The 27,585-nt window shown below is 35.4% G+C and overlaps 1 protein-coding gene across 3 annotated transcripts in view; it reads left to right on the top strand.

The window, feature by feature from the left end:
- The first annotated feature begins 890 nt into the window (after positions 1-890).
- Positions 891-27,585, top strand: part of BuGZ (Bub3 interacting GLEBS and Zinc finger domain protein) — a 39,526-nt gene continuing 12,831 nt past the window's right edge. Inside the window, exons 1-6 of one of the 3 annotated variants that reach the window (XM_073970254.1) lie at positions 914-1,127; positions 1,493-1,800; positions 1,866-2,133; positions 4,340-4,880; positions 12,143-12,436; positions 24,652-25,709. In XM_073970254.1, the coding sequence (XP_073826355.1) occupies positions 1,087-1,127; positions 1,493-1,800; positions 1,866-2,133; positions 4,340-4,880; positions 12,143-12,436; positions 24,652-24,657 (1,458 nt within the window). In that variant the 5' untranslated portion in view covers positions 914-1,086 and the 3' untranslated portion in view covers positions 24,658-25,709. Of the gene's footprint in view, positions 1,128-1,492; positions 1,801-1,865; positions 2,134-4,339; positions 4,971-12,142; positions 12,437-24,651; positions 25,710-27,585 lie in introns of those variants that run through there. The other 2 variants (XM_073970253.1, XM_073970255.1) reach the window with 2 other exon arrangements.

Raw genomic sequence — 27,585 nt, 5'->3', positions numbered from 1 at the left:
TTTATGTTTGTGAAAATTAAAAACAATTTTATTGTGGAAATGACATAGTCTAATTGTATTCTTTTATGAAGAACAAATTTGTAAAGTGGAAAAATACTTTTTTGTTTCATTTTCTTTTCTATTTAAAAAAAAATACAACGTGTTTGCTTCCTTTATTGGTGGACAAATTGTTCTGTTTTGGCAAGCCAGCTAATTGCTTGCTGGTTTTTGCTGGGAAGGTGTCTGTTTAGTCCCAATTTACATTGGGCGAGTTTAATTGCGGCAATTGTGATTTTGAAGGAGAGAGAGGTGAGGCATATGGTAACCCTTTGCCTCTCAGCACCCTCTCTCACCTACAAAGTGACAATTGCCGCAAGTAAACTCGCCCAATGTATATTGGGACTTACTTTTTACAATTTTCTAGCAAAAGAGAACAAAATCCCAAAAAAGTTCGCATCATTTACACTTTTTTCACGTGGTTGTTGTAACGCGACACTCACCGCACCGTATGTGTCGAGGCCTTAAGCTGAAAACACACCCAAGGACTATGCACTTATATGTGCTCTGTTCCTTTACGTGCCTGAGGTTACCATTTCTTACCATTTTTAACCTGGAAAGTGATCCCTTACTTTTAATAGCATACAATTTATATGATAGCAGTTTACCACTTTTACCATTTTCTGCCACTGTTACCATTTTTAAAAGTAAAGGAACAGACCAATGATGATTAAGTGCATTATCTCGATTTATTTGACATATATTTTATGAAAATGATAATAAGCATAGTCTAAACGGGGTATAAAACACATGTTTTAGGGAAACGCTTTAATTGTGCGCCAACCCCCAGTACGTCAATGGATTTTTCTGTCATGCGCTTAACTTAATTTTGGGGAGGGAGTGTGATCAGCCTTATTGTAAGCCATTTTGTTTTTTTGTGTGCTGCTGAATATCGGAATAGATTTGGAAGTATTTTTTCTTACGGGGGTCACGAAGTAAACGGAATCAACGTTGTTTCCCTTCTTATAGGAAGAAAAAAAGTTAAATTTACCTAAAATAAATTGTATAAAACTTTGTTCGAGACCTTTTTATAGATACACCAAATAAAACATGGGCCGCAAAAAGAAGAAGGCTTCAAAACCCTGGTGCTGGTATCCTTTTCAAAAAACAAAAAAAAAATGTTTAATTTAAGACGTATGAATGATTTTTAGGCGTGATGTGAAGAGGAAAAAAGTGTGATGTGTATATACATATTTGATTTAGTGAACTAAATTTATATAACCAAACATTGCACTTGTTCCTTCCTAGTGCTTGCAACTTCGTGGGGGTTCCTCTATTGATGTGAGCCGAAGAAAAAACTCGCATGTTGGTTGTCATATTTTGCATTAATTTCATAGCGTGTTTGTTGGCGTCATTGCCTTAAATGGAAAAATGTTGTTTTCAACTTCGTTTCTTGTGTTTTATTCTTTGTTCCACTATGTGTGTTTTCCTTAATTCCAAAACGTGATAAATTTAGGTATTGTAATCGTGAATTTGACGATGAGAAAATTTTGGTACAACATCAAAAGGCGAAACATTTCAAGTGTCACATATGCCACAAGAAATTATACACGGGACCCGGTTTGTCGATACACTGCATGCAAGTCCACAAGGAAACGGTTGACAAAGTGCCAAATTCATTACCCAATCGATCCAATATCGAAATAGAAATTTTCGGTATGGATGGTATACCTCCAGAAGATTTACGTGAGCATGAGCGGCAAAAGAATGGTGGTAAATCTGATTCAGATGATGATGAACCAGCGGCGAAAAAGAAAGTTGAATGTAAGTACATATTTTGTGAAAGCTATAAAGTTGTTTATTTATTAAAGAAGTTCGGTTTATTACAGATCCTATTGCCGCTGCGCCGCCAATGATGATGCCACCAAATATGATGCCTCCACATTTAATGAATCAGTACGCTCAATATGGTATGATGCCACATATGACCGCAATGCCGCCATTTATGGGTCCTGGTGGTATTCCAATGGTACCGCCTCATATGATGCCGCCACGACCTCTATTTCCCGCCGCTATGGCAGCAACCACATCAGCAGCGGCACATGCGGCCAGTCAGTTTGCAGCATCCCAGCAGAAGCCAACGTTCCCTGCATATAGGTATGCCTTATTTTTTTGTTTTGTTTGTTGTGAAATTCATCGTTATTAGGGACCACCCACCACCATAGAATATGATTCCAACCTTTGATAGCTAATATATTTGCTAATGTTTAGGAGCACCGGACGTAACTTCATCAAATCTAATTAATTGGATTAATCGAGCTAACATGGCCTAAGGAGTTTTGTATTGAAAAATGAATTCTAGCGAAATACCACACACTCAACCATTACGCTACGATCGTTTCGCCTGGTGGTTTAAGCCAGGCTCATCAGGCGTATTTGAATGCTAATGGCTAGAAGACAAAGGCTGATTTTGATAACTTCTATTTATACAAACATTTTTACAAATTTGTAATTATGAAGTATTTATTGCAGTCTTTTTCTTTATCAAGTCACCCTAGTGTCTTGTCTAGGAATCAAATCAAATCTATTTTAGATTAAAATCTTATTGTAGATTAGTAGTGGTGGCATAGGGAGAGTCGATATCATAGCCTAATCACGAGAAATAGCTTCATCTCAGATATAATACAAATGTTGGTGGGTTCAACTCTCAGGCTCTTTCTATCTTCAATCTCAGGTCTCTCAGGGTCTCACCAAGAAGAAGGGCAAAAGTTTCATTTTCTTTTATCAATAAAGAACGGTGGACTTCTATAAAAACAAACAGTTCTTTGAAAGCCAAAAAATTATCTTCTCCCGAAAGCCTCTTCGACGAAGATAAAAAGTCCTTCATTTATTAGGCCAGATGGTTCCTACGAAAGTTCAAACGACCTTGTTTAGGAACAAAAGATCTTCAAGAACGTAAAATGTATTCTCAAAGAACCAGAATGGGATGTTTCCTAGAAGACCAGAAGGTATTCGTGCAGACGATAGAAAAGTTTCAATTAGAGTAACTTCTAAAGACGTTCTGAAAAAATCCCTACAGTCTGTATTGTATGTTTTTCTAAAAAAGACTTCAAATGGAAGTCTGAAAAGGTTCCGAATAGATACCAAGACCAATTCCAACACCAATTTGTGAGAACAGACAAAAATTCTTCATTTAGAATATCCAAGGACTGTTTCACTGATGCTCACTAAAACCCTAAAAGTATTTATATAGAAGACCTAAAGATCTTCTTATAGACGACCAAATGTCTTCTCATTCGACTAACATACACATAGAAGATCAGACCTTCAAACCAAAAGGTCTCCATATAGAAAACCAAAATGTCTTCATATGGAAGAACAAAAAGTCTTCATATGGAAGACCAAAAAGTTTTCATATGGAAGACCAAAAAGTCTTCATATAGTAGACCAAAAAGTCTTCATATGGAAGACCAAAAAGTCTTCATATAGAAGACCAAAAGATATTTATGTAGAAGACTTCATATAGAAGGCTAAAAGATATTTATGTAGATGACCAAAAGAGGTATTCATTAGAGGACAAAAACGTCTTCATGTAGAAGACCAAAATATTTTCATATAGAAGACAAACAGGTGTTCATGTAGAAGCGAAAAGGTCTTCATATAGAAGGCCAAAAGATATTTATGTAGAAGACTGAAAAAGGTATTCATTAGAGGACCAAAAGGTCTTCATGTAAAATACCAAAAGGTCTTCATATAGAAGACTAAAAGGTACTCATTAGCGGACCGAAAGCTATTCATTAGAGGATGTCTTCACTTAGAAGACCAAAAGATCTGACAAAAAACTTTATTTCGAAAGATCTTTAAAAATTCCTCCATATAGAATACCAAAATTTCTTCTAAAGTAGCACAAAATTGCTTCTAATTGAGACCCAAATGGTCTTATAGATGACCAAATGACCTTCTTATAAAATATCAAAAAAAGTCGCCCATAGGTCTGCTCATATAGGAAACCAATAGGCCTTGTCATAGAATACCAGACAAGACACCTTCACTCTAAAAGGTCTTCATATTGAGATCTCCTGCTAAAAAGACTAAAAGGACTCAATAGGGACCGAAGGAATTCCCAAGAATACAATAAGGTTTCTTATTGAGGCCCATAAGGTCTCCTCATAGATACCAAACGATTTTCTTTCTCACAAAAGACCAAGAAGTCTATTCATAAAAAAACCATTGGTTTTGTAATATACCAAAATGACACCATGCAAAAAAAATTCTATCCTTTTATTCATTAATTTATATTCCTCCCCATATATGGAACCACGTTATTATTCCTACCTAACACTTGTTTTCTTCTTTTTTATAGCAATGCCACCATAAGTGCACCGCCAACAACAAATAATCCCAATTCTGCGACGGCACCACCAACAACAACAGCAGCAACAACAACCTCAGAACCAGCAAAAACTCAGGTGGTTACAAACGCCAGTGGCGTTACATCAAAAATAATGCATCCACCTGAAGATCTTAGTTTAGAAGAATTAAAGGCACGTAAAATACAAAGACTTAAGAATACCAACCAAAATTCCGGGTCCACATCTAAATCCTCTGCATCGACATCAACAACAAATACATCGACTGCTGGTAGTAGTAACAATAGTAGTGGCAATGTCAATAGCAGCAGCAGCGGTGGCAGTAGTAGTGGTGCTAATTATTACTCATCGAGTTCGTCGTCTTTTACGACAGCTCCGTCCTCCATATATAGCAGCAGCAGTGGCGGCGGCGGTGGAGGCGGCACAAATACTACCACAACAACATCATCCTCAATTGGCACATCTTCCGCAGCAACGAATGCAGCCGTATCAGCAGCTGCCGCTACAGCAGCGGCCATATCCAAGGCACAGGAAGTGAGTTCTTATTATAGATATAAAAACTATAGCCAATAAATGCAAAAAAAAAAGAATAGAAAGAAAAAAGACACAAACAGAAAAAAGAAACAGTTAAATTTGAAAACTTAACAAAAAACAAAAAAAGAAAGAACAAGTTGTAAAAACGTAAAAAACGAAAATAATATTTTTAACATAGGATCAAGTTTTGGATTTTTTGTTCTGTTTTTGTTGTTCCCAAACAAAAACACAAATCTGACCCAACACATTCGCATCGGCAAAATGACAAAAAATAGCTATTAATTCCTTCTAAATTGACAAAAAAAGATATTCTTAACCAAGACGTAGAGTTTCGGATACATATTGATATCTTGGGATCCAGTACTAGCCGGAAGTAATAGCTTACCCACAAGTTTGGGTAATAATAGAGAATAGGTTAAAATACATAAATTTTTTCTATTTTTTTTTAAATATTTTTACGACCGTTCTAATTACTACGAAACTCCTGTCGTGATAATTTTTTGTTTGATTGAAAACAAAATCAAATATATTATAAAAAAACAGAAGTTTGGTAGTAGTTCGAACGAATTCGAATCGTCTTAGTGAATCGGCCCATTAAGTCCCAATTTACATTAGTCCCAATTTACATTAGGCGAGTTTACTTGCGGCAATTGTCAGTTTGCAGGTGAGAGAGGGTGCTGAGAGGCAAAGGGTTACCATATGCCTCACCTCTCTCTCCTACAAAATGACAATTGCCGCAAGTAAACTCGCCTAATGTAAATTGGGACTTAGCCGATTTTCCTTGCGGCAATTGTCAGTTTGATGTAGGAAGGGGTGAGGCATTTGGTAACCCTTTGCCTCTCAACACCCTCTCTCACATACAAACTGACAATTGCCGCAAGTAAAGTCGCCTAATGTAAATATGGACTAATGTTGCTTTTAATTTTGTTTCCGAAAAAGTTTCCCTTTTCTTTATTTGCCTATTTGTCATACAAATGTTGATGACCAATACAATTTCTCATACCTCAAACCAGCCATCATTTAATTAAAAACTTTAAAGAATATACAAATTTACAACATTGTCCACAAAAATATGTCTTATTCATTCAGTAATTCAGAACGCAAATATGCGTAAAATGTGGGTATTGATATTTCGTACTATATTCAAATAATATTGATACAGGAATAAGAAACAATAGGACTAAACTGGATCCATAGATGTTCATATGTATGACAAGAAATTAAAATTTTCATATTACTTTGAAGCCAGACACTGAAACATTTCATGAAACAAAATTAAGAGAGCGATGGAGCAAACACATTCCTCTCACATTTATCCTTAAATGTACAGCTTGTTTCTCTATGTCGATTCGATAATTAATAGGAAATAACGAATAACTCCCTTTTGTTTTCAAGCTTGGTATTTGTATTATAAAAAAGAAATATATAGAAATTTTTATTGTTCCCGTATTTTTTTTAATGGTTAAGCTAGCAAAAGAACGAACTGGCAAAATTAATTTCAGATACATTTTTTCGGAAAGTGGCAAACATGTCAAAATCAACATATTAGCCAATCAGACGGCAGCAAACATTCTGCTAGTTTCTTTTCGAACGTCATTCCTTTCTTGTTTAAAGAGAAGTGCAAGTTTTGCTAGTTTTTGAAAGATGTAATGGCATTTCTAGAACTAGTTGCTACTAAGTTGCAGGTTCTGAAACACAATTAATATTTCAAAAAGTAAAACTTGGGAGTTTTTCGTTCGTTTTTATTTTTCTAATGGACATAGAGAAATAGGCTGCCTGTTTTTATTCTAAAAACTGTTCAATGTCTGCATCGGAGTTAGGTCGAATGTTTTCTTTTTTCTATAAAGACAAGTCAATTTCTTCCTATCAATTAATTGACCCTTCTTTTCTAACAATAAACTTTTAACATCACAATCTTATATTTGTATAAATAAATTTTCCTTATTTTGCTATAAGGTTTTTCCTTATATCAAAATAAGGGAATCTAGAGATTAGCGTCCTTTGAATTAGTAGTTTTGAATATGTGTATGAGATTGTAGATATTATTTTATATTTTCTCTATCAAGGAAAGGATGGAATTTTCAATTCATAATATATTAGAAGATATTCTATTAGCAAAATTTTTGGGGCTCTATCATATGACCTCTAAGTTTTCTATGACCTGTAGGTGTTCTGAAGGAAGAATCCATCTATTGACTATATTGTCAATTGACTTTCAGGGATGTTTTTTGGTGTTTAATAGAAAGATCGTTTGGTATTTTATTGGCAAACCTTTAGGGACTCTATGAAAGCACCATTTAATTTATTTTGAGGATATCATTTTAACCTTCTATGAGTAAAACTTTTTTATCTTCTCTTAGTAAATATTTTTGTCTTGCATAAGAAGGCTTCTTGGTATCCTCTGAGTGGAGCATTTGGTCTTCAATGAGTTTTGCCTTTCGTCTTCTAACGAAAGACCTTTTGGACTTCTACGAGTAGACTCTTTGGCCTTCAATGAGTAGAAGTAGGTCTTCTATGAGTAAACCTTTTTGTCTTCTCTGAGTTTATCTCTTTGTTTTATATGAGTAAACCTTTTGATCTTCTATGATCTGACCCTTTGGTCTTCTACCTTCTATAAAAAGACCTTTTGGCCTTCTATGAATAGACTTTTTGGTCTTCTATGAGTAGACTTTTTGATATACTATGAGTGGACATTTTGGTCTTCTACGAGTAGACATTTTGTTTTCCTATGAGTAGACATTTTAGTTTTATGAATAAACTTTTGGTCTTCTATGACTAGACCTTTGGGCCTTTTGTTTTTCTATTAGTTTTGGGCCTTCTATAAAAATATCTTTTTGTTTTTCTATGAGTAGGAATTTTGGTCTTCTATGAGTAGACATTTTGGTCTTCTATGAGAAGACTTTTTGGACTTCTATGATTAGAACTTTTGGTATTCTATGGGTAGACCTTTGGTCTTTCCACAAGAAGAGCTTTTGGTCATCTATAAAAGGCCTTTTAGTATTATATTAGCATATTTTTTGGACCGCTAAGAGAGGACACACCAGCAAAAATGCAGTGAAATTACGTCGCCACTTTGCCTGTGTGGGTAGATTTGTAATGTTTTTTTATTTCGTGTCATATGACATTGATAGCTAGTGTAAACTACCTCTATGTAGACTTTACGGCCTGCTATTAGAAGTCCTGTTTGCTTCTATGGAAGAGAAAGAAGTTTTTTGGACTTCTATAAGTCATTTATTAAGCCTTTTGCGAGAAGATAAGATATAAGTACACATTTCGGCCTTCTATGAGGAGAGAGAAGATTTTAGGTCTCCTATAAGTAGTCCATTTAGTCTTCTACGAGATAACATTTTTGTTTTCTCGGAGAAGATTCCATAAAGTCGACCAGAAAGTGTTTATACAATATACTTATATAGAAGGTCTTAATCATGGCCGAATAATTTGTTCCAAAATAAGTAATTGGTTGACTTCCGTATTGTCAGTTGCTTGGCAAATGACTGTAAATGTGTAAAGTATTATGTTTCTTAAGGTTTTCTAAACATCAAAAATACGCATTTGTAACGCAGGTAAAAATCAAAAATGTATAATTTTTATTTCTGGTGCATTTAGTTGCATTTTCGAGGAACAATGCATGAGTGTGTAACTGAAATATTTTGAAGAAGTTTGTAAACAAATTCACATACAAAATATAAACAAATTTCGACATTTGGTATGATTTGAAGCAACTGATTGATGACCTTTTTATTGCGACCAGTAGTGCGATTCTCTAACTCTTTTTTTGAGTTACCGACAAAAATCGGTAACATTAAAACGCAAAATTATGACTGAAATGTTCAAATAAAAGTTGACAACACTGTTGCTATCGGTAGAACTTTGCGACTACTTTCTATTGGTCGCTAATTTGCCGAATAATATCGTTAATTACCGAAATTACAAGCATTTTAATTTTACCGATTTTTGTCGGTAACTCAAAAAATGTGTTAGAGAATCGCACTACTGGTCTTAATATAGAGACAAGGAAAGACAAGGAAATCTTCATTCAGATACAAAGAGCTCAAAAGGTCGTCCTATAAAGATCAGATGGTTGTCAATAAGGAGTTCTTCAAAAAATATGATCCGGAGGTCTTATCAAAAATATTATTTATATATAATATCCGAAAAATGTCAACTATAAGAATACCTTTGAAATGCTTTTGCTGAAAAATTATGTTGGTCCTCTATAAATTAACTTTCTAATCTCCTAGGAGAAGGCCTTTTTAAAAGTCCCAAAAATATCTATCTATAAAGACCTGAAGCTCTTCATATAAAAGTCCAAAGGGAGTTTAGTTGCATTTTCGAGGAACAATGCATGAATGTGCAACTGAAATATTTTGACGAAGTTTCGACATTTGGTATGATTTGAAGCAACTGATAGATGACCTTTTTATTGCGACCTGGTCTTAATGTAGAGACAAGGAAAGACAAGGAAATCTTCATTCAGATACAAACAGCTCAAAAGGTTGTCCTATAAAGATCAGATGGTTGTCAATAAGGAATTCACAAAAAAGATGATCAGGAGGTCTTATCAAAAATATTATTTATATATAATATCCGAAAATTGTCATCTATAAGAATACCTTTGGAATGGCTTTGCTAAAAAATTATGTTGGTCCTCTATAAATTAACTTTCTAATCTCCTATGAGAAGGCCTTTTTAAAAGTCCCAAAATTATCTATCTATAAAGACCAGAAGCTCTTCATATAAAAGTCCAAAGAGAGTCATGCTTATGTTCGGTTTAGTAGCAAGCTTTAAGTTCAGTTTATGGGCAGGTCTTAAGGTCAGTTTATAAGTTGACTTAGTTTCAGATTAAACGTTGGTCTTCAGTAATCTGACTGGGCTTATGTCCGTTTAGGCAGCTACAACAACAAATGCAGCATAGTAGTTAGGATTGTGTCTACACCATTTTCAAATGGTATTTCGAATAATTACAGTAGTAATTCGAAACATTTCATTTGTAATTTGAGAATTCCAATTGAATTTCGAATTATTTCATTTGTAGTTTGAGAATTTTATTTGAAATTCGAATTATTTCATTTGTAATTTGAGAATTCCATTTGAAATTCGAATTATTTCATTTGTAATTTAAATTTTTTCATTTGTAATTCGAACTGTTTCATTTGTAATTCGAATTTTTTCATTTGAAATTACAAACGAAGAACTTCGATTTACAAAGAGAAAAATTCAAATTACAAATGAACAAAATTCAAATTACAAATGAAAAAATTCGAATTACAAATGAAAAAATTCAAATTACAAATGAAAAAATTCGAATTTCAAATGGAATTCTCAAATTACAAATGAAATAATTCGATATTCAATTGGAATTCTCAAATTACAAGTGAAATGTTTCGAATTTTAAAGGAAATAATCAAATTACAACTGAAATTATTCGAATTACATGTGCAAATGGTGTAGCTTAGAGCCCGCAAGTTCGTAATTTTCGGAATATAAGGATATAAGGCTTTATGAGGTCCTTAAATACCACCCGAAGATCCTCAATAAGGTCCTTAAAAACCGCCTGAAGGTCCTCCAAATAAATTTTAACTTAATAAAGTCCAGTTAAAACAGATAGGCTTATTTTTTCTTATTTTATGGAAGACCAAACGTTTTTTTATAATGTTCCACACGTTCGGTTTTGTAAATTCTTTGCAGAACAAATTCGTCATTGGTTAATACTTTGACAGCACAGTCTTATCATTATTAGATGGTGATAAAGTGATATTTCAAAAAAAAAAAACTTCTTTTGGAGCGTTGGAACTTTTCTCGTTTTAACCATTTGTTTTATTTATTCATAACCTCACTCTTGAATTTATATAAAAAATTGCATTTTGCTAAATGAGTATTAAGGTTAATATTTTTCTGAAAAGTTGATTTTATATGGATATTTGGGAATTTCATAGCATTACCTTACCACCCTTAATCAATATTTTTGCCATACATATTTTAAAAACTGTGAATACTTGAGGGAACGCTAATCGAATAATGACAGGAGGCATTTAATAATTAAGAAGAGACATTAAATTCTCGCAATAAAAATAGAAACATTCAAACATTTTTACACATTCATCTGATCTTTTAATGCGTGAAATTGCATCAACGGCAGTTGTTTTTTTTTTTAAATATTTTTAAAATAAAAAAATATTACGTAATATTTTACATTTGTTCATTATCTAAAATCTAATAGTAGTTATTAAATATTATTGTAGTTTTGAAATTTTGCCGACTTTAAAATTTAAATTATGATTTTCCATTTTTTTTTCGAAACAGTTAAAACAATTTTTTTATATATAAATAATTTTATAAAGTATAAAACAACAAATTATAATAACTAAAATATGTGTGTGTATTTTTTAATATTTTACGAAGAAGGCAAATTTTTATTGTGAAAATCAACAACAACAAAAAAATAAAAACTTTGAAATTTAAATTATTACCACAAATCAACAACAATAACAACATATATAAAAGAAAAAAATCAAACAATAAAAGTCAAATCGTACTAAAAACTAAACAAAATCCATGTTTCTTTTTCGCAAAACAAACGTTATGATAGTTGGACATATATATTGGTCAATGTGATGATTAGCCTGTAGGATTGTAAAGTGCTTGCTTACCCATACATAAATAAATATTTCAAAATGTCCAAGCAACTTTGGCAGTTTTGCATTGTGGTTTTTTTTTTCTAAAGAAAAATAGAGAACAAATTAAGTCTTACACAATTTATGTTTGGCATCACATTGGTCTTCATTATATGTCTTGCCAAATAACCACCAAGGAATAATAATAAAAAAATATTACAAAACATAACCTAACAATATGTGTTGTAACATAACCTCAATGTTATACCCCACCAAAACATTCATGGTAATGAATTACAAGGTTTTTTATTTTGCAAACAATAAAAAATACCCACCATTTAGACTGTTAGATCGGAAAATCGTTAAACGTTAAACTTCGCTCTTTCTCTCTTTCAATAAAATTAAAAAATATATTCCAAAAACAATTTCAACAATGTAATATTCTATGCATAGCAGAAACAAAACAAGTAAACAGAAAATAATTAAACGTTTTTATCTTCTTTCTCTTCTCTTGTCTTTTTTATAACGTTATTTAAATCAAAAAATTTAAAACGAAAACAAAATGAATTCCATAATTGTTGCATTAACTACCGACCAACCCGGGCCATTTACTCGAACACAATCGTACTTGTCGTCATCGTCGTACAGGCTGCCACTATGGTTGCTGTGGCAACACAGGCCCAAGTAGCCCATGCCCAGGCCGCTCAAGCTGCGCAACAAGCGCACCAGCAAAAGCAACTTGAAGATCTCAATCGTGCCGTTATGATACAACAAATACAACAGGTCCAACAACAGCATCAGCAAAAACAGCTCGAAGATCTTAATCGTGCCGTTATGATTCAACGAATACAACAGGCCCAGCAGGCCCAGGCCCAGGCAGCAGCTGCTTCAGTTGCGGCAGCATCTGTTGTTCGTCCACCCACTGCTGGAGCAGTTGGCATGGTAAGTTCGGTCAAAAACAAAACAAATGCCTACATATACTACTTTTGATATCAAACAGATTTTCTCTCTTTTTGTGTCGTTAAACAACAAATCTGAATAACACAAAAGAAGAAAAAAAACTTAACGAAAAAAAAAAACATGACGAGAAGAGTCTCATTTTGAAACGCGCAATATTTTTTGTTTAAGCTTGCTAGAATATGTCTCTCTATCTCTGCTTTCATTGGGAATATTTGTGGTTCGCAAGAGATTGACGAAAGATTTAAATTAAAATTTAATTTTTTTTGGAAAATTAAGAAATTGAAACCTCCATTTGCAATAGATACCGTTTTGTAAGAGATAACGATTTCTTGATCTAACAGTTCTAAATAAGTCTGTACTGGATTATGGTGATACGTTTAAGAGACACAAACACTTAGGTCTTGCATCTCAAGATTGTGTGGTTTACACGCCAAACATCAAACCACCTTTAAGAGCATGGTGTGAGAATCTACATCGAAAATTACAAGGTAACTGGAATACCCCGGAACTGTTCGCGGCAGATGGAAATTTTTCATGAAGATTGTTTACAGAAGGCATGTCTATAGCTAAAATAATTTAGAAACACTGCCATACCTCAGCTGGAAAGACGAAAACCATAATATCCACTGCTTCTCGGCACTCAAACCTCTCTCTCAAACCTATGCTTCTATGTAGGTTTTTATGCTGCTACAACAACAACTGCTTCTCGGCTTCGAGGATCGTTTTAAAATTGTTACCTAATAGCAGCTAAACATTTAAACAATCTTCCTGACATAAAGGGAATTGTTCTTCAAAATGAAACGGTAGAGACAACAAACTCACGGAAGTTATCGTTCAGAATAACTACGAATGATCCCGAAATCTTAAAAATACATTTTTTCACCATCTAAAATTACTGCTGATCTTGATACCTATACCTACACAAAAGTTTAAAGATTTTTGGTTAAGTGCAGTTTAAGGGATGTTCGAGGATCGATTTGAAGTTTTTAACGAAGGTAATCCTTGTGGTTCTGATTGCAGTGATCCAATTTTTTCGTCTGCAATCTCAAACATTCTGGTATAATGACACCGAATGCTCTAAAAACCCTCTGGCCACCATTTAAGAGACACAAACACTTAGGTCTTGCATCTCAAGATTGTGTGGTTTACACGCCAAACATCAAACCACCTTTAAGAGCATGGTGTGAGAATCTACATCGAAAATTACAAGGTAACTGGAATACCCCGGAACTGTTCGCGGCAGATGGAAATTTTTCATGAAGATTGTTTACAGAAGGCATGTCTATAGCTAAAATAATTTAGAAACACTGCCATACCTCAGCTGGAAAGACGAAAACCATAATATCCACTGCTTCTCGGCACTCAAACCTCTCTCTCAAACCTATGCTTCTATGTAGGTTTTTATGCTGCTACAACAACAACTGCTTCTCGGCTTCGAGGATCGTTTTAAAATTGTTACCTAATAGCAGCTAAACATTTAAACAATCTTCCTGACATAAAGGGAATTGTTCTTCAAAATGAAACGGTAGAGACAACAAACTCACGGAAGTTATCGTTCAGAATAACTACGAATGATCCCGAAATCTTAAAAATACATTTTTTCACCATCTAAAATTACTGCTGATCTTGATACCTATACCTACACAAAAGTTTAAAGATTTTTGGTTAAGTGCAGTTTAAGGGATGTTCGAGGATCGATTTGAAGTTTTTAACGAAGGTAATCCTTGTGGTTCTGATTGCAGTGATCCAATTTTTTCGTCTGCAATCTCAAACATTCTGGTATAATGACACCGAATGCTCTAAAAACCCTCTGGCCACCATTTAAATTCACTGCTGACTATGAAAACTAGAGAAAGGAGTGAAGAGCGTTTTTTTTTTTTTTTTGAAAAATGACGAACTCTACTTGTTTTGGTAAGAATCGGTTCAGATTTGGATATAGCTCCCAAATATCAATACTTCCTGACAATGATCCGAAAGATAAAAAATGTTCTAAGTGAGCATGGCATAGGTCTGGTGCCCACGACTGGCGTTGGACCAAACTTTGTAAATCGTCACTGAAGTGCAGTTTAAAGGATGTTCGTGAATTGCCTTAAAATGTTTACAGATTTCAAATATAAAATTTTTTCGAGGACAAGTCTATACTTCCTGAGATAATGAATTGGAAGCTCTAAAAACCCTGCAGCAACGCAAATATGTTTGTTCGTATATCGTTTTTATTTATATTGATCTGATACTGGACGACTGCATCAAAAAAAAAAAAAAAAAAAAAAAAAAAAACAAATAAAAAAGTGTCAGTCGACAGAGGTGCATACCCTCAGCCAATAAGAAGTGAAACTTTCACCTACGGACAGATCGAATGTATTTAAGGTCTCTTCAGAATTTTGTGGCCCTTTTTGGACATTTGACTTGCCGATAAAAATGTGGATTAGGAATTAACTGCACTAAGACACAAATGTTGAACTTTTGTAGGTTGGGTACCCTTTGGGAGGACCGATATGGGCCATTTTAGAAGTTAAACTAAATTTTGATAAAATATCAGAAGATCCAAAGATTGGACCAAATTGGTTGCCCCATTCAAGTGATATCGTCCTAGCATTTAAGTGACATTTTTTAAATATTGGATATAATATGACGAAGACCAAATGTTGGACCAAATTGGTTGAACACAGGGTTTCGGAGTCGAGGTATTTTTGGCTCGACTCCGACTCCAGGCGAATTTTTTTCACGACTCCGGCTCCGACTCCGACTCCGACTCCGGGTCGACTCCGAATGAATTCCTGTACCACTAAAAATGAATAAAATGTGCAAAATTTCTTAATTTTTTCCTATATTTTGGCCTATATAGGCTAATGTGTTTTTCCTTACATATTCATTAGAAAGGACATTCGTTCGAATACATTCGATCTTATCAATATCGTTTCGGCCGAATTTTACGAATGTTTCTGTCGGTTTTCCTTTATTTGGACGAATATATTCTGGACGGAATTCTTCCGCGTGAGAAAATCTTAAAGGCTTCAAAATATGCGAAAATGAAGGGGCAATACAAATCATAAGGACTGTGTACATGAAACAAAAATTATAAGCGATTCATGACCAAGTTTCAAACTGGATGTAAACCAACAATTTAGTGTGCTTAATCGTAAAAGGAGAACCACAGTTGTAAAGCTCAATAAAAGCAACATTTTTTCGAGAACACTACGTAACTTTTTGGCAGATTTTTTTCTCCATCTGAAAGAGAAAAATATTACGAAATTTTGAGGCAGTCTACGAAACCCAGCTTTTATTAAAACATTTTGCGGTGCCAACTCTAGCTCGAAAACTAATAAACCAATTGTCATATATTTTTGTGACCGATTTCGAGAAAAACACAGTTTATATTCTGCATACAAAATAAAATAAATTGTTCCTATCCAACTCTCGTACTAAGCCACTATTGTTCCGATCGACTTAAAAATTTGAAATTTATAAGTAGGGATCACCTCTTAAACTAAAGTTTAGCGCTCACATTTTGAACTTTGGTGTGGAGTGGATAATTTTATTGAAATATTTGAGATATATTGTGGACACCACCCAGCACGTAGGCAGATGGATGTCTTCTGGAACTGAAAAATTAGCACACTGAGATTTCGTGCATGAAAATATTCTACAAAAATGTTGATAAGAAAATTTTATGTATGGTCGGTCTAGGACAAGTAATCGATATTGTCATATTTTCATTGTCCTTTATCACTTTTACCCAATCCTTTTTCATGAAAAACTATATGATTATGCATTTGATTGAATTTCGTATTATATTTGTTCCTGGCGGACGGATCCGGTTATTTAAATGTCTACACCTAAAGTCCTCATTGAGTATATAATGAATCCTAGAAGAAAGATTCGCCGTTTGTCTGAGTTATGGCGGGATGAATCTATCGTTGACCAACAACGAATGTATGATGCCCTGATTCAGAAGCGTAACCCTCCGAATTTCATATATAGTTAATAGATTATGCGAACTTTACCGAAATACATAAACATACGATTTTTTTTTTGAGAAAGTAATGGGTAAAGCTGATAAAGGACAATGAAAACTTGACAATATGGATTTCTTGGATATGGGAAACATACATATAATTTTCGATGAAACATTTTTGTCAAAAATTTCATATTGTTTTACTTTTTGAGTTCAAGAACAAAAAGGACATCGAAGGAACTAAGGTAGAAGGACAGCATATTCGACAGAAAGGTTCCTCATTCTATTTAATTCAAAACATGTCATCTAAAAATTATGAAACAATATCTCGAAACAGAGATAAAAAGGTATTTTCTCAATGATTGATGGGGGTCAATCAAAAAATTCATTATGTCATAACTCAGAAATTTGAGCTATGGGATCCTTTGGGGTTGTCAATTAAGGTTTTTATCCCGAAAAGGAATTTTTCCACACCCAGATCTTGACTTCCATTTTGTGCCACATGCTATTCAGTAAGATTTCCCATAGAGACAACAATGTCTTTAATAGAAGACAAGGATAACTTCTCATAAAAACAAGATGAGGATACCAATAGAACTTTGTGATAATACCGGTAAGACTTCTGACGAAAGAAGTTAAAGGTCCAATCTTAATTCGATTGTCATAGAACTTTACTTTTGTTTGAAAAATTTAAAAAATCAATTAGATCAACAATATAGGGATGAATAGACTACACTTCAGAGGATAGTAAATATCCTGTGAATTTTCCTTTAACTTAGTATAATTTACTGTTTGCATATATATTTTCTTATACCTTCCTTTTAAAAAAAATAAGTTTTAAAAAAATTTTTTTGTTCCAAATTTAATGTTATATTTCTATAACGTGGAAAAAAATTGCCCGGAGTCGGAGTAGAGTTATTTTTTTCGACTCAGACTCCGACTCCGACTCCGAAACCCTGGTTGAACAGTTCGAGAGTTATCGTGGTCTCCGACCGCCACATATGGTGACATAAGGTTTTTTACACCTTTCGGGCTGTTTTCCCAAGAAATATGGACTTGCCCCTGAAAAAACTTTTACCGTCTTAATAACGGTAGCGAATGCAAATCGCTTCAACAAAAATCAAAGTGATTCGAGAGCAGGTCTTGAAGTGAACTTATCCGAAATCTTGTGTGAGAGGTACCAGAAGGAGTAGACAAATATAGACCATATTCGAACCTGATCTATATCTGGTAGATATATTAGGATGTGCAGAGTATGGATTACATCAGTCACTCCATTCAAGAGTTATCGTGCGCATATTTTTTCCGAACCCTTTTGAAGTTTTGAGGGGGAGGTACCTGAAGGAGTGGACCGATATGGCTTATCTTCGAATTTAAACTATGTTTTGATAAAATATTATGAAGGCCAAATTTTGGACCGAATCGTTCGACAGTTATCATGCGCTCCAACCACTACACAAGGTGTCATAGGGGCTTTTTGCAACTTTCCGGCCATTTTCTCGGGAAGTATGGACTTGCCCCTGATGAAACTTACCGTCATATGGGGGGAAGTGAATACAAGTTGTTGCAACAAAAATCAAAGCAATTCGAGAGCAGGTCCTAAACTGAACTTATCCGAAATTTTGTGTGGGAGGTACCCGAAGGAGAGGGCCGATTGAGTCCATATTGGAACCTCGTCTAAGTCTGGTAGAAATTTCATGATGTGCAAAGTATGGACCAAATCGGTTACTCCCTTCAAGAGTTATCATGCCCACAAATTTTCCGAACATTTTGGAACTTTTGTGGGGGAGGTACCGGAAGGAGTGGACCGATATAGCTCATCTTCGAACTTAAACTAAGTTTGGACAAAATATTACGAAAGCCAAAATTTGAACCGAATTGGTTCATCCGTTCGAGAGTTATCGTGCGCACCAGCCAGACAGACAGACGGACGGACATTGCTAAATCAACTCCAAATTGTCTGAAACACATTTCATCCAAACATACTTGGGGTCTAAAACCATTATTTCGATGAGGCACCTTTTTCCCTTTCTAGCCTAAAGGCTGAGGGTATAAAAAAGCGTTGTCCACTGTTGTTGCAGTCCTCAGGACGCAATTCTGGAAGGTTTGAATATTCTTCCACTGCGTAGCGTTAAGATTTGCATTATTTTGTAAGAGGTCAACAAGGTTTCTTTGTAAATACTCAAAGTCCTTCCGCCCAGGGCCTTCAGGATCTATGTTCCTAATTCTGATCTTGCTGCAAATCGGAGTGGCTTACGCGGACAATTTTAACATACATATCTCAAAAACGGTAAAACCTACGAAAATATCATTAAGGTCAATCTTGTGGAGAATTTTCACAGTTACAACATTTTCTTTAGGCCCATTTACATTGAACTCGCGGTTTCCAAGCAAAATCGTGAAAACCTAAAGAACCCCTAAAAATGTGTACTTAAATCGCGATTTATTTGAACATCCCTCCGGCGATTTTTTTGTTTTTTGATATTTCTCATCTATGAGCATTGTAGTTTCAGAGTTTGCAAAAACTTCCCAGGTGCAAGCACCTTCCATTTAAAATTTGTTAAGGGGCACCGTGTGTAGCGAGCAGCTGCATTTGTGATCATGTCCCGGAAAATTCTTTCAGTACCTGAAGATTTGAGAGAATGTATAGCTCTCTAATCGGATTATTGGTAAATTATCTGAACATTTGAAATCACATTTTCCATCGTTCAGAAAATTACGGCTGTAAGAGGTTATGTCAATTGATCTGTTAACGAAAAGAGACGATGACAGGAAGTTGGTCTGAGCCAAGAGAAATGGTGATGTCTGGCGAACTGTGGCAATCTCCTCTTATCCTAGACTTTATTGATACCACAAATATTCCATGTATGGGTACGGACTGGTGTATAAGGAAGTTTGTTTTTGTTGTGGAGACTGCGGTGGTGTCTCGTATTCCGACAACAAAGCTGAGAAAAATTTTGGTGCCGCATGCAGCATCAAAATTCCGATCGCAGTAGTCCTGGAAGTAAACTCCTATCACTGAACAACCTCAGAAGTGCATGAATTTCCTACATCCATTGTATACATACATCTCACCGATGTTGACTGAATGCGAAACGAAACAAATCCATGCCCGGGGTTCTTCCCTATCCCGCTACGAACCGAAAGAATTTGGAGTAGGCAGGCAGGCACTCCACTCGGTGACCTTGAGGTCCATTGTGATCATCCTGACTATTGAATGTATGTGTTGTGGAGATGATGATGATGTTTCTGTGATGAGATGAGGTGTATGATGGGTTATTGGTTTGTAGATGATGAATGTGGCTATGTATATTGTTGAAGAGGCGTACCGGTTGTGGATTTGATGATGGTGTTGAAAAGAAGTAAGATTGAAAAGAATTAAGAGGAAATGATGGTGGATTAAGTTGGAAAGATGGGAAAGGAGGGAAGTGGAAAGTGATAAGACAAGAGAGAAAAATAAGAAGAATGAGTAATTGTAGAGTAGAGTAACAGATTGTTTTAAGAAGAGAGAGATTAGGAAATATTTTCTAGACTGCTCTAAGCCTATACTGACCCGCCCCAGAGCTACTTTAAACTCTTGCAGTAAACTACCAGGATAGTAGGGTCAATAGAGGAGAAGTAAGAGAGAGAGAGAGAGAGAGAGTCAATCACATGTACACCAAATAGTCTATGTCTTTTGACCATCATCTACATAAAAGGTGCTCGATTGTCTCCGTTTCCTCCTCATCCTCACATAACCTACAGTACTCAATGTTGTTATCATCCCACTTACATGTCATAGATCATATTCTACAGTGGCCAGTTATGACCCCTGTAGCGATTCTGATTTCCGACTTGCAAAGTGAGAGAAGGACGCAGTTCTACGCCCTGAGATTGCCGGCCAGATTGACTTCGATACCTTGCAACCAGGTACGTCTTGTCAAATTCTTACGGTTTTCTCTGCATACAACTGGCAGAGTTTGCCGAGGAAGTAGAAGAGCGGTGGCTTGACATAGTCCTCCACCATAAGGTCAGAGGACTGGGAGCCTCGCCTTGCTAACTCATCAGCAATCTTGTTCCCTTCAACATTACAGTGCCCTAGAACCCAACAAAGGTTGACGCTTACATTACAAGTTTTTAAGATGGACCTACAATTTTGAACGATTCTAGATTTAATAGTATAAGATCCTAGCGCCTTGAGGGCAGCCTGACTATCTACATAGACTGTAACTGTCGTGCCTGCGTGGTCCGTCATTCCTACTACTAATTCTAAAGGGGAGTACACATTATCATTCAAAACTGACAGTCAACGTACTTTTAGCACAATTTTCCGGCAAATAACAACTTCTAATTAGCTAAAAACGTTTGAAATACAATATTCACGGTATTATTCAGAGATTACAAAAGAAATTTTTCAGTTAGGCTTTGATATTCACGAAATAGACCTCGATGACTGTCAGTTTTGCTTGTCAATGTGTACTATACTTAAGGCCTTCAATACTGCAAAGACTTCCGCCTGAAAAACACTGCAATTGCTATTAAGCTTGAACGAGCGTTTAATGTTTAGCTCTTCGCAGTACACCCCCGCTCCAGTACCTTCATCCATCTTTGAACCATCAGTGAAGATAGAAAGGCTATCGGGTAGTGGTCTGCCATGCTACCATTCACTTCTATCGGGCATAATTACCTTCGCTGCATCGAAATCCAGTGAAGGCGAGATATAGTCGGTTACACTCCCCCCGTCTCTTAGTCCGATCTGACTGCTTAGTTGTTGTAGAATGCTAGCATGTCCAGACCCTGAAGAGCACCACAGTTTAAGCTCCTTGAGCCTCAAGGCTCTACGGGGTGCTTGGTACTGAACAAGAATATCCAGGGGCTGGATGTTCAGTACTGCATTCAGTGCTGCCTGAGGGGTGCTCCTCACTGCTCCTGTAATAAGAATTGAAGTAGATCTTTGCACAGTAGCTAACTTAGACAAATTGGGCTTGCTGTTCAGGGCCTGCCACAAAACAAGACATCCATAGGTCAAAATGGGACAGACCATAAACAAGCAGTGTATCACATGTGGTCTCAAACCCCAACTCTTACCTATGGAGTTCTTTCAGGAGTAGAGTGCAACTAGACCCCTCTTAGTGCGCTTCTCTGTGTTCCTTTTCCATCTGAGACGATGGTCAAGACTCACTCCCATGTACTTCGCCTCAGTAGAGAGATTTAGCTGCACTCCATCCAGTGTTGGCGGTACGAACTCGACGGTTTTTCTTTTTCTGGTAAAGAGCACCAGCTCTGTCTTTGCCGGATGCACACCAAGGCCGTTGATGTGAGCCCAGCGTGAGAGTTTGGCAAGTGCTCGTTGCATTAAATCTGACAATGTAGACAAAAATTTCCCACAAATCAGGATAACTACATCATCCGCATAAGCAACTACCTTAGTTCCTAGTTTGTAGAATTCCGTGAGTATCCCATTTATCACCAGTAGCCATAGTAAGGGAGACAAAACTCCCCCCTGAGGAGTGCTTCTGGTAACAGATCTCCAAATGGAGCTCTCCCCAATATTAGAATTGATTAGCCTGCTTCTAAGCATGATATCAATCCAATTTATTAGGATAGAGGGGACACCCAATCATTCTAGAGAAGAATGAATGGATTCGAGTTTCACATTATTAAAGGCGCCCTCTATATCCAGAAAGGCTGCCAGAGTGAAATTCGATTCATTCAGATTTTTCTCTATGTAGCCTACGACACTATGTAGCGCTGTTTCTGTCGATTTCCCTTTAATGTAAGCATGTTGTGAATTGCTTATAAGGTCTTAAGCTATGAAAGTTCTTATTTCTAAATCTAATAACCTTTCTAAAGTCTTCATAAGGAAGGGGGAGAGACTAATCGGCCTGTAGTCTTTCGTCAACGAGTGACTTGGTTTCCCAGCTTTGGGAATATAGGTGACTGTTACCTCCTTCCACAACGCCGGAATGTGCGATAGTCGTAGACATGCCCTAAAAATCTTCTGAAGAATGATTATCAAGACAGCAGGTGCGTTTTGGAGCATCGCTGGAATGATACCATCCGGTCCTGAAGACTTGTAGGGCTGAAAAGTACTCATCGCCCATGAAATTCTATGATAGCTTACTAGCCTGTCAAAAAGTTCCAACTCCTCTGAGGTGTGGGTCCTACTCGTGTCCACACCTGGTGTACCCGAGCAGGTATCCTCACTCCCAGGAAAGTGGGTTCCTGTCAGCAGCGGAGTTAGTCCAGGTACCGTCGTCCCGCTTGATGCTTCCAATGGGTTTGGGATCCTTTGGAATCACCATACGGAATCTAGCTGCTGCATTAACACCCTCTATAGACTCACTAAAGCTAATCCACGAATTTCTCTTAGCCTTCCTGATTTTACTTTTATACCCATTGAAGCTATCTCTATAGAGATCCCAATCGGCATCAACTTTAGTGTTATTAGCTTTATTATAAGCTTTCCGGCTATTCTTCCTAAGTTTGGCTAACTCTTTGTTCCAGAGTTTGGAGTATGCATTCCGGATTTTATTGAAGCTCCCATGGTGAAAAGATTCACAAACACGGAATTGTTGAGGTTGTTGTTGCTGTAGCAGCTTCTACAAGTACATGTAAATCTTTATTTTATTGATTCGGCTCTGCCTCCAGCTCCAATTTCAGAAAAGACGCCACCTGAATAGTATTAGTCCAAAGAGAGAGAGAGAGGAGTTAATACAAATATGGATAATGGAAAGAATTCCGAGTCAAATAATTTTCAACTTGTTTTTTTGTGGAACGTAAATAAAAATAAAAAATATTTTTTATTTGCCAAATTTAAAAGGGTTTGCTCGCCCATTCACAAACACATTGCATACTTTTAGGCGTAGTTTTTTAATAACCTTCAATTAACGATTCGGCTCTGCCTCCAGCTCCAATTTCAGAAAGGACGCCACCTGAATAGGATTAGTCCAAAGAGAGAGAGAGAGAGAGGAGTTAAGTCAGTCGGGTTGGCTGGACAGTTAGACAGGTGCTGCGTAGTATGCGGACCGGTGCCACATGCTGGGCAAATATTCCGCGTGCCATCAATCCTGGCCCAGTAAGAATTGAGGCGGCTGCACCAACCAGATCTAACACTGTTACAACAACAACAACCAGATCTAAGTTGTGCCAACACGAATCTCGTTTATCTTGGCATCTGTTGTTCTTCCGCTGCCACGGGTGGTGGATGATCTTCGAGGACGATATTCACACTGTAGGCTGCCAGAGCCTCTGCAACCGCATCAGTATGAATGTCTCTTGTTGAGATGATGGTCCCTGTCGAAGATTCCTTCGAGTAAATCCAGTTTATAGAACCGGGTCGTGGAATTAGATTAGATTCTTTCCTACGAATATTTTCCCCACCTAAGGTTCACTTTTACGTTTAAAGTTATTTTAAGACCGTTTCTCGGATCGGCTTTTAATTTAAAATATAAGAAGTTACAGAATTCCTATACAGGTCACGTAAGTAAAACGATAACTCTATTTTGGCTGAAAATTCTTCAAGATGCCAAAATGTTTGTTTACGTTTTCATGCAATTTATTCACAATTACAAAAATTTGACAGATTGAAACCACGACGCTGGCGTTTTACGCCACCTTATAATTTTAGCATTGGTTGAGGGTAAATCTTTGTTGGTAAACTCCACTGATACCTTTTTACTGTCATAATGTGAGGCAATATAGCAGTCGGGACAGCCGAAAGCTTCTTTTCTATTTGCTCAGTTAAAAATAGTCATCTCTGCGTAATACAAAATAAATACCAAAATAAATACTCGGAAACAACTTAGAATGGACGCCTATTAGTTTTCTTCGCAAATGTTATTGTGATGTGCAAGGGACCATATAGTATATAGAAGTAGTACAATATATTCAATATTGTAGTGTCAGAGAGTGATTAGAATATTAGAAAACGGTTATATTTATTTCAAATGGGTTGACTCATCATTTTCAAGCAACTACAAAGAATTCCCTGGAAAAAAGGAGATATAGAGAATATTCTTCCTTCATAACTATCTACGACATCAACAAAGTAAGCAGTATGTTGCGACTATAGTTAAAACTAAAAAATAAACATTAGGAAAAAACAAACCAAAAAACAATGACAGGTTAGTCCGTTACAAAATTAGAAATACTTGAAATATTTCTATACTCTTAGATTTTGTGTAAACATTGCATTTTGTCCAACAAAACAAGTAATCAAATTTATTTGTACTTTTTTTGCAATAATTGGTAACACTTGCAGAGTTAACAATAAAGATACATTGTGAGAGAGAGGGAATGTTGTGAGGCAGAGAGAAACAGTGAGTTGTTTAAATAAATTTTGCATTCAATTTATTATTATTATGACAGGGCTCTCTCTAGTCTGTCATTTTGTTCAATAAGAAAAAAGCTCATCCCCCCAAAATAAAAGTGTCCAAAAGAATCTCACATATTTTAGTACAACCATTGATTGCATTCATTGTACTAAAAAAAATGTCCAAGAAACCTCTAGAAAATCCAAAATCCAAACAAAACGAAACAGTAAGTGATTACAATTTCCATTACCATAGTAGTGAATTTTAATTATTTTTAATAACAACAAAATATTGTAATAAGAAATTATTAACACAAGAAGAAGAGTACACACTGAAAAAAAAAAGAAAAACAAATACAATTTAATGCTTGTGTTATTTAGTCGCCAAAAGTAAGTACAATTGCAAAACTATTTTCAATTTTATACTTTAATATTGAATTGTCGTAATGGTTGCTGAGTTGGTTGATTGATTGACTGATTTTTAAATGATTGATTGATGGATTGAAATGTCTTATAAACCTATCTAAATGTTTTTGTAAATTGTAAAACTTAAGCAAAGTGATAAAGAAGAAAAAAAAAAAAACATAAAAAAATAAAACAACAACAATTTACTGCATACACATATACCATCATACACATAATACAAAAAAAAAAACAAACTATTACTACTACAACAACTATTTAACTGCTGCTACTTATAGTTACCACACAACTATTTAACTTAACTATTTAACGTTCTTCATTTTTTTTGTATATGGGGCAGTTTTAGTGTAATATCGAAATGCATATCTTAATTTATTTTCTTAATTATTTCTTTTTTTCACAAATTAAATATTGTTATTTGATTATTATTTAGAATTTTCTATAAGAAAGGTACTTGTATACAACAACTTGCAAATGCTTACAAAAACAAAAGCAAAGAAAAGTTTTTCCAAAATTTTGTAACTTTCGCGCATCATCACACTGCTATTGTTTTTCCAACAAAAAGAAAAAAGTAAAGAAAAAAACTCCACCAATCCACCGTCACGCATTCTTCCTAATCTCATCACTTTATGGTGAAATTTGCTTTACCCCACCCCCTGTCTATTTCGTAGAAAATTGTTTGTTTTTTAATACAAATATGGATAATGGAAAGAATTCCAAGTCAAATAATTTTCAACTTGTTGTTTTGTGGAACGTAAATAAAAATAACAAATAATATTTTTTCATTTGCCAAATTTAAAAGGGTTTGCTCGCCCATTCACAAACGCTTTGCATACTTTTAGGCGTAGTTCATTAATAACCTTCAATTAACGAAATGCCTTCTTGAAGGCAATGATGTTTTCGAATTTTTCTGAGTAAAAACGATAAAATTGTTTTAATTTATTTCAAAATTTCATACCCCCCATCATAGTATGGAGGGTATATTAACCCATATCGTACCGAGACAAATTTGTTTATTTACTTTTTAAAAACAAAGCACTTTTTTAGGGTAATTAGGACCCAATGATTTCAAAAATCAACTCAAAAAAATTTTCCGATTTTTCGTTTTCCCGGAAAGTAGTGTTCGAAATTTCGAACACTGGCGCTTAAGCTATATGTATAGAAGTAAATTAAAATTAATTTATTTGCCGTTTTATTGATTTATTTCACCAATTTTTTTATGAAAAAATGGTTGAAGATTGGTATTGAGACTTCTTTGGACCTACAAAACTTTTCCCCGGAATGTGTCAGCACTGGTCCACGTTTTGGATTGCCCCCCACAGAACGGTACCGCCCGATTATTGGGAGATTTCAAGGATTTAGCTGCATTATCCTACAGAAATGACTGTAAATTAATACATATTTAGTCTTTTTTGAGGCTACTTAACTTTCCTCCAGAAATTTGTCAGCATAGGTCCACGTTTTATATAGCCTCCGTTGAATGGTACCGGACGATTTTAGGGTATTTCAGGATTTTAGCCCTACTATCCTTTAGAAATGGCTGAAATTTAGTATTTAGTCTTATTTTGTGAAACGGCTACATATATTGGCAATAATTCCCCATGATTACTTTTTTAATTTCATTTTTTTTATAATTTTTTAAAATTAATTTAAAAAGTATCCAAAAATATAGGTTTCAAAAATCTACCCTTAACATCGAAGGGGACGGTGGGTTCTCAAGGGAACAATGTATTTTTATTTGCTGACAGATTAGACTTTATACATATATCAAAACTTGTTTAAAATTTAACCTTTTTCATCCATAAATATTTTTTTTGAAAAAAAGTATTTTAATGTTCGAAAAATCGAACACCAAGTACGAAATGGGTAAAGTTTGTTTTTCCGTTTGTGACGCATTGAAATAATCATTTGCGACCCTATAAAGTATATAAGTTCCTGTTAAGTGGCCACGAAACTTCTTCACCAAAAATCGTCCATTTTTTGGTAGAGCCCCCATATAACGGTACTTCTCGATTTTCGGTATTTTGAGAATTTTAGCTACAATTTTGAACCCAACTAACTGTAATTTGAAATTTGAGGTTCCCTGTGGTCACGAAACTTCTCCACCAAAATTCGTCAATATAGGTCCATGTTTTGGTATAGCCCCCATATAACGGTACCCCCCGATTTTCGGTATTTAGAGGATTTTAGCTACAATTTTGAACCTAACTAACTGTAATTTGAAATTTGAGGTTCCCTGTGGTCACGAAACTTCTCCACCAAAATTCGTCAATATAGGTCCATGTTTTGGTATAGCCCCCATATAACGGTACCTCCCGATTTTCGGTATTTTGAGAATTTTAGCTACAATGTTTAACCGAACTATCTGTAATTTGACATTTGAGGTTCTCAGTGGCCACAAAACTTCTCCACCAAAAATTGTTAACATAGGTCCATGTTTTGGTATAGCCCCCATATAAC

Source organism: Musca autumnalis, unplaced genomic scaffold (genome assembly GCF_047663935.1).
Source record: "Musca autumnalis isolate F117 unplaced genomic scaffold, ASM4766393v1 scaffold_2, whole genome shotgun sequence".
NCBI lineage: Eukaryota > Metazoa > Arthropoda > Insecta > Diptera > Muscidae > Musca > Musca autumnalis.
This window is presented reverse-complemented; position numbering and strand designations above follow the sequence as displayed.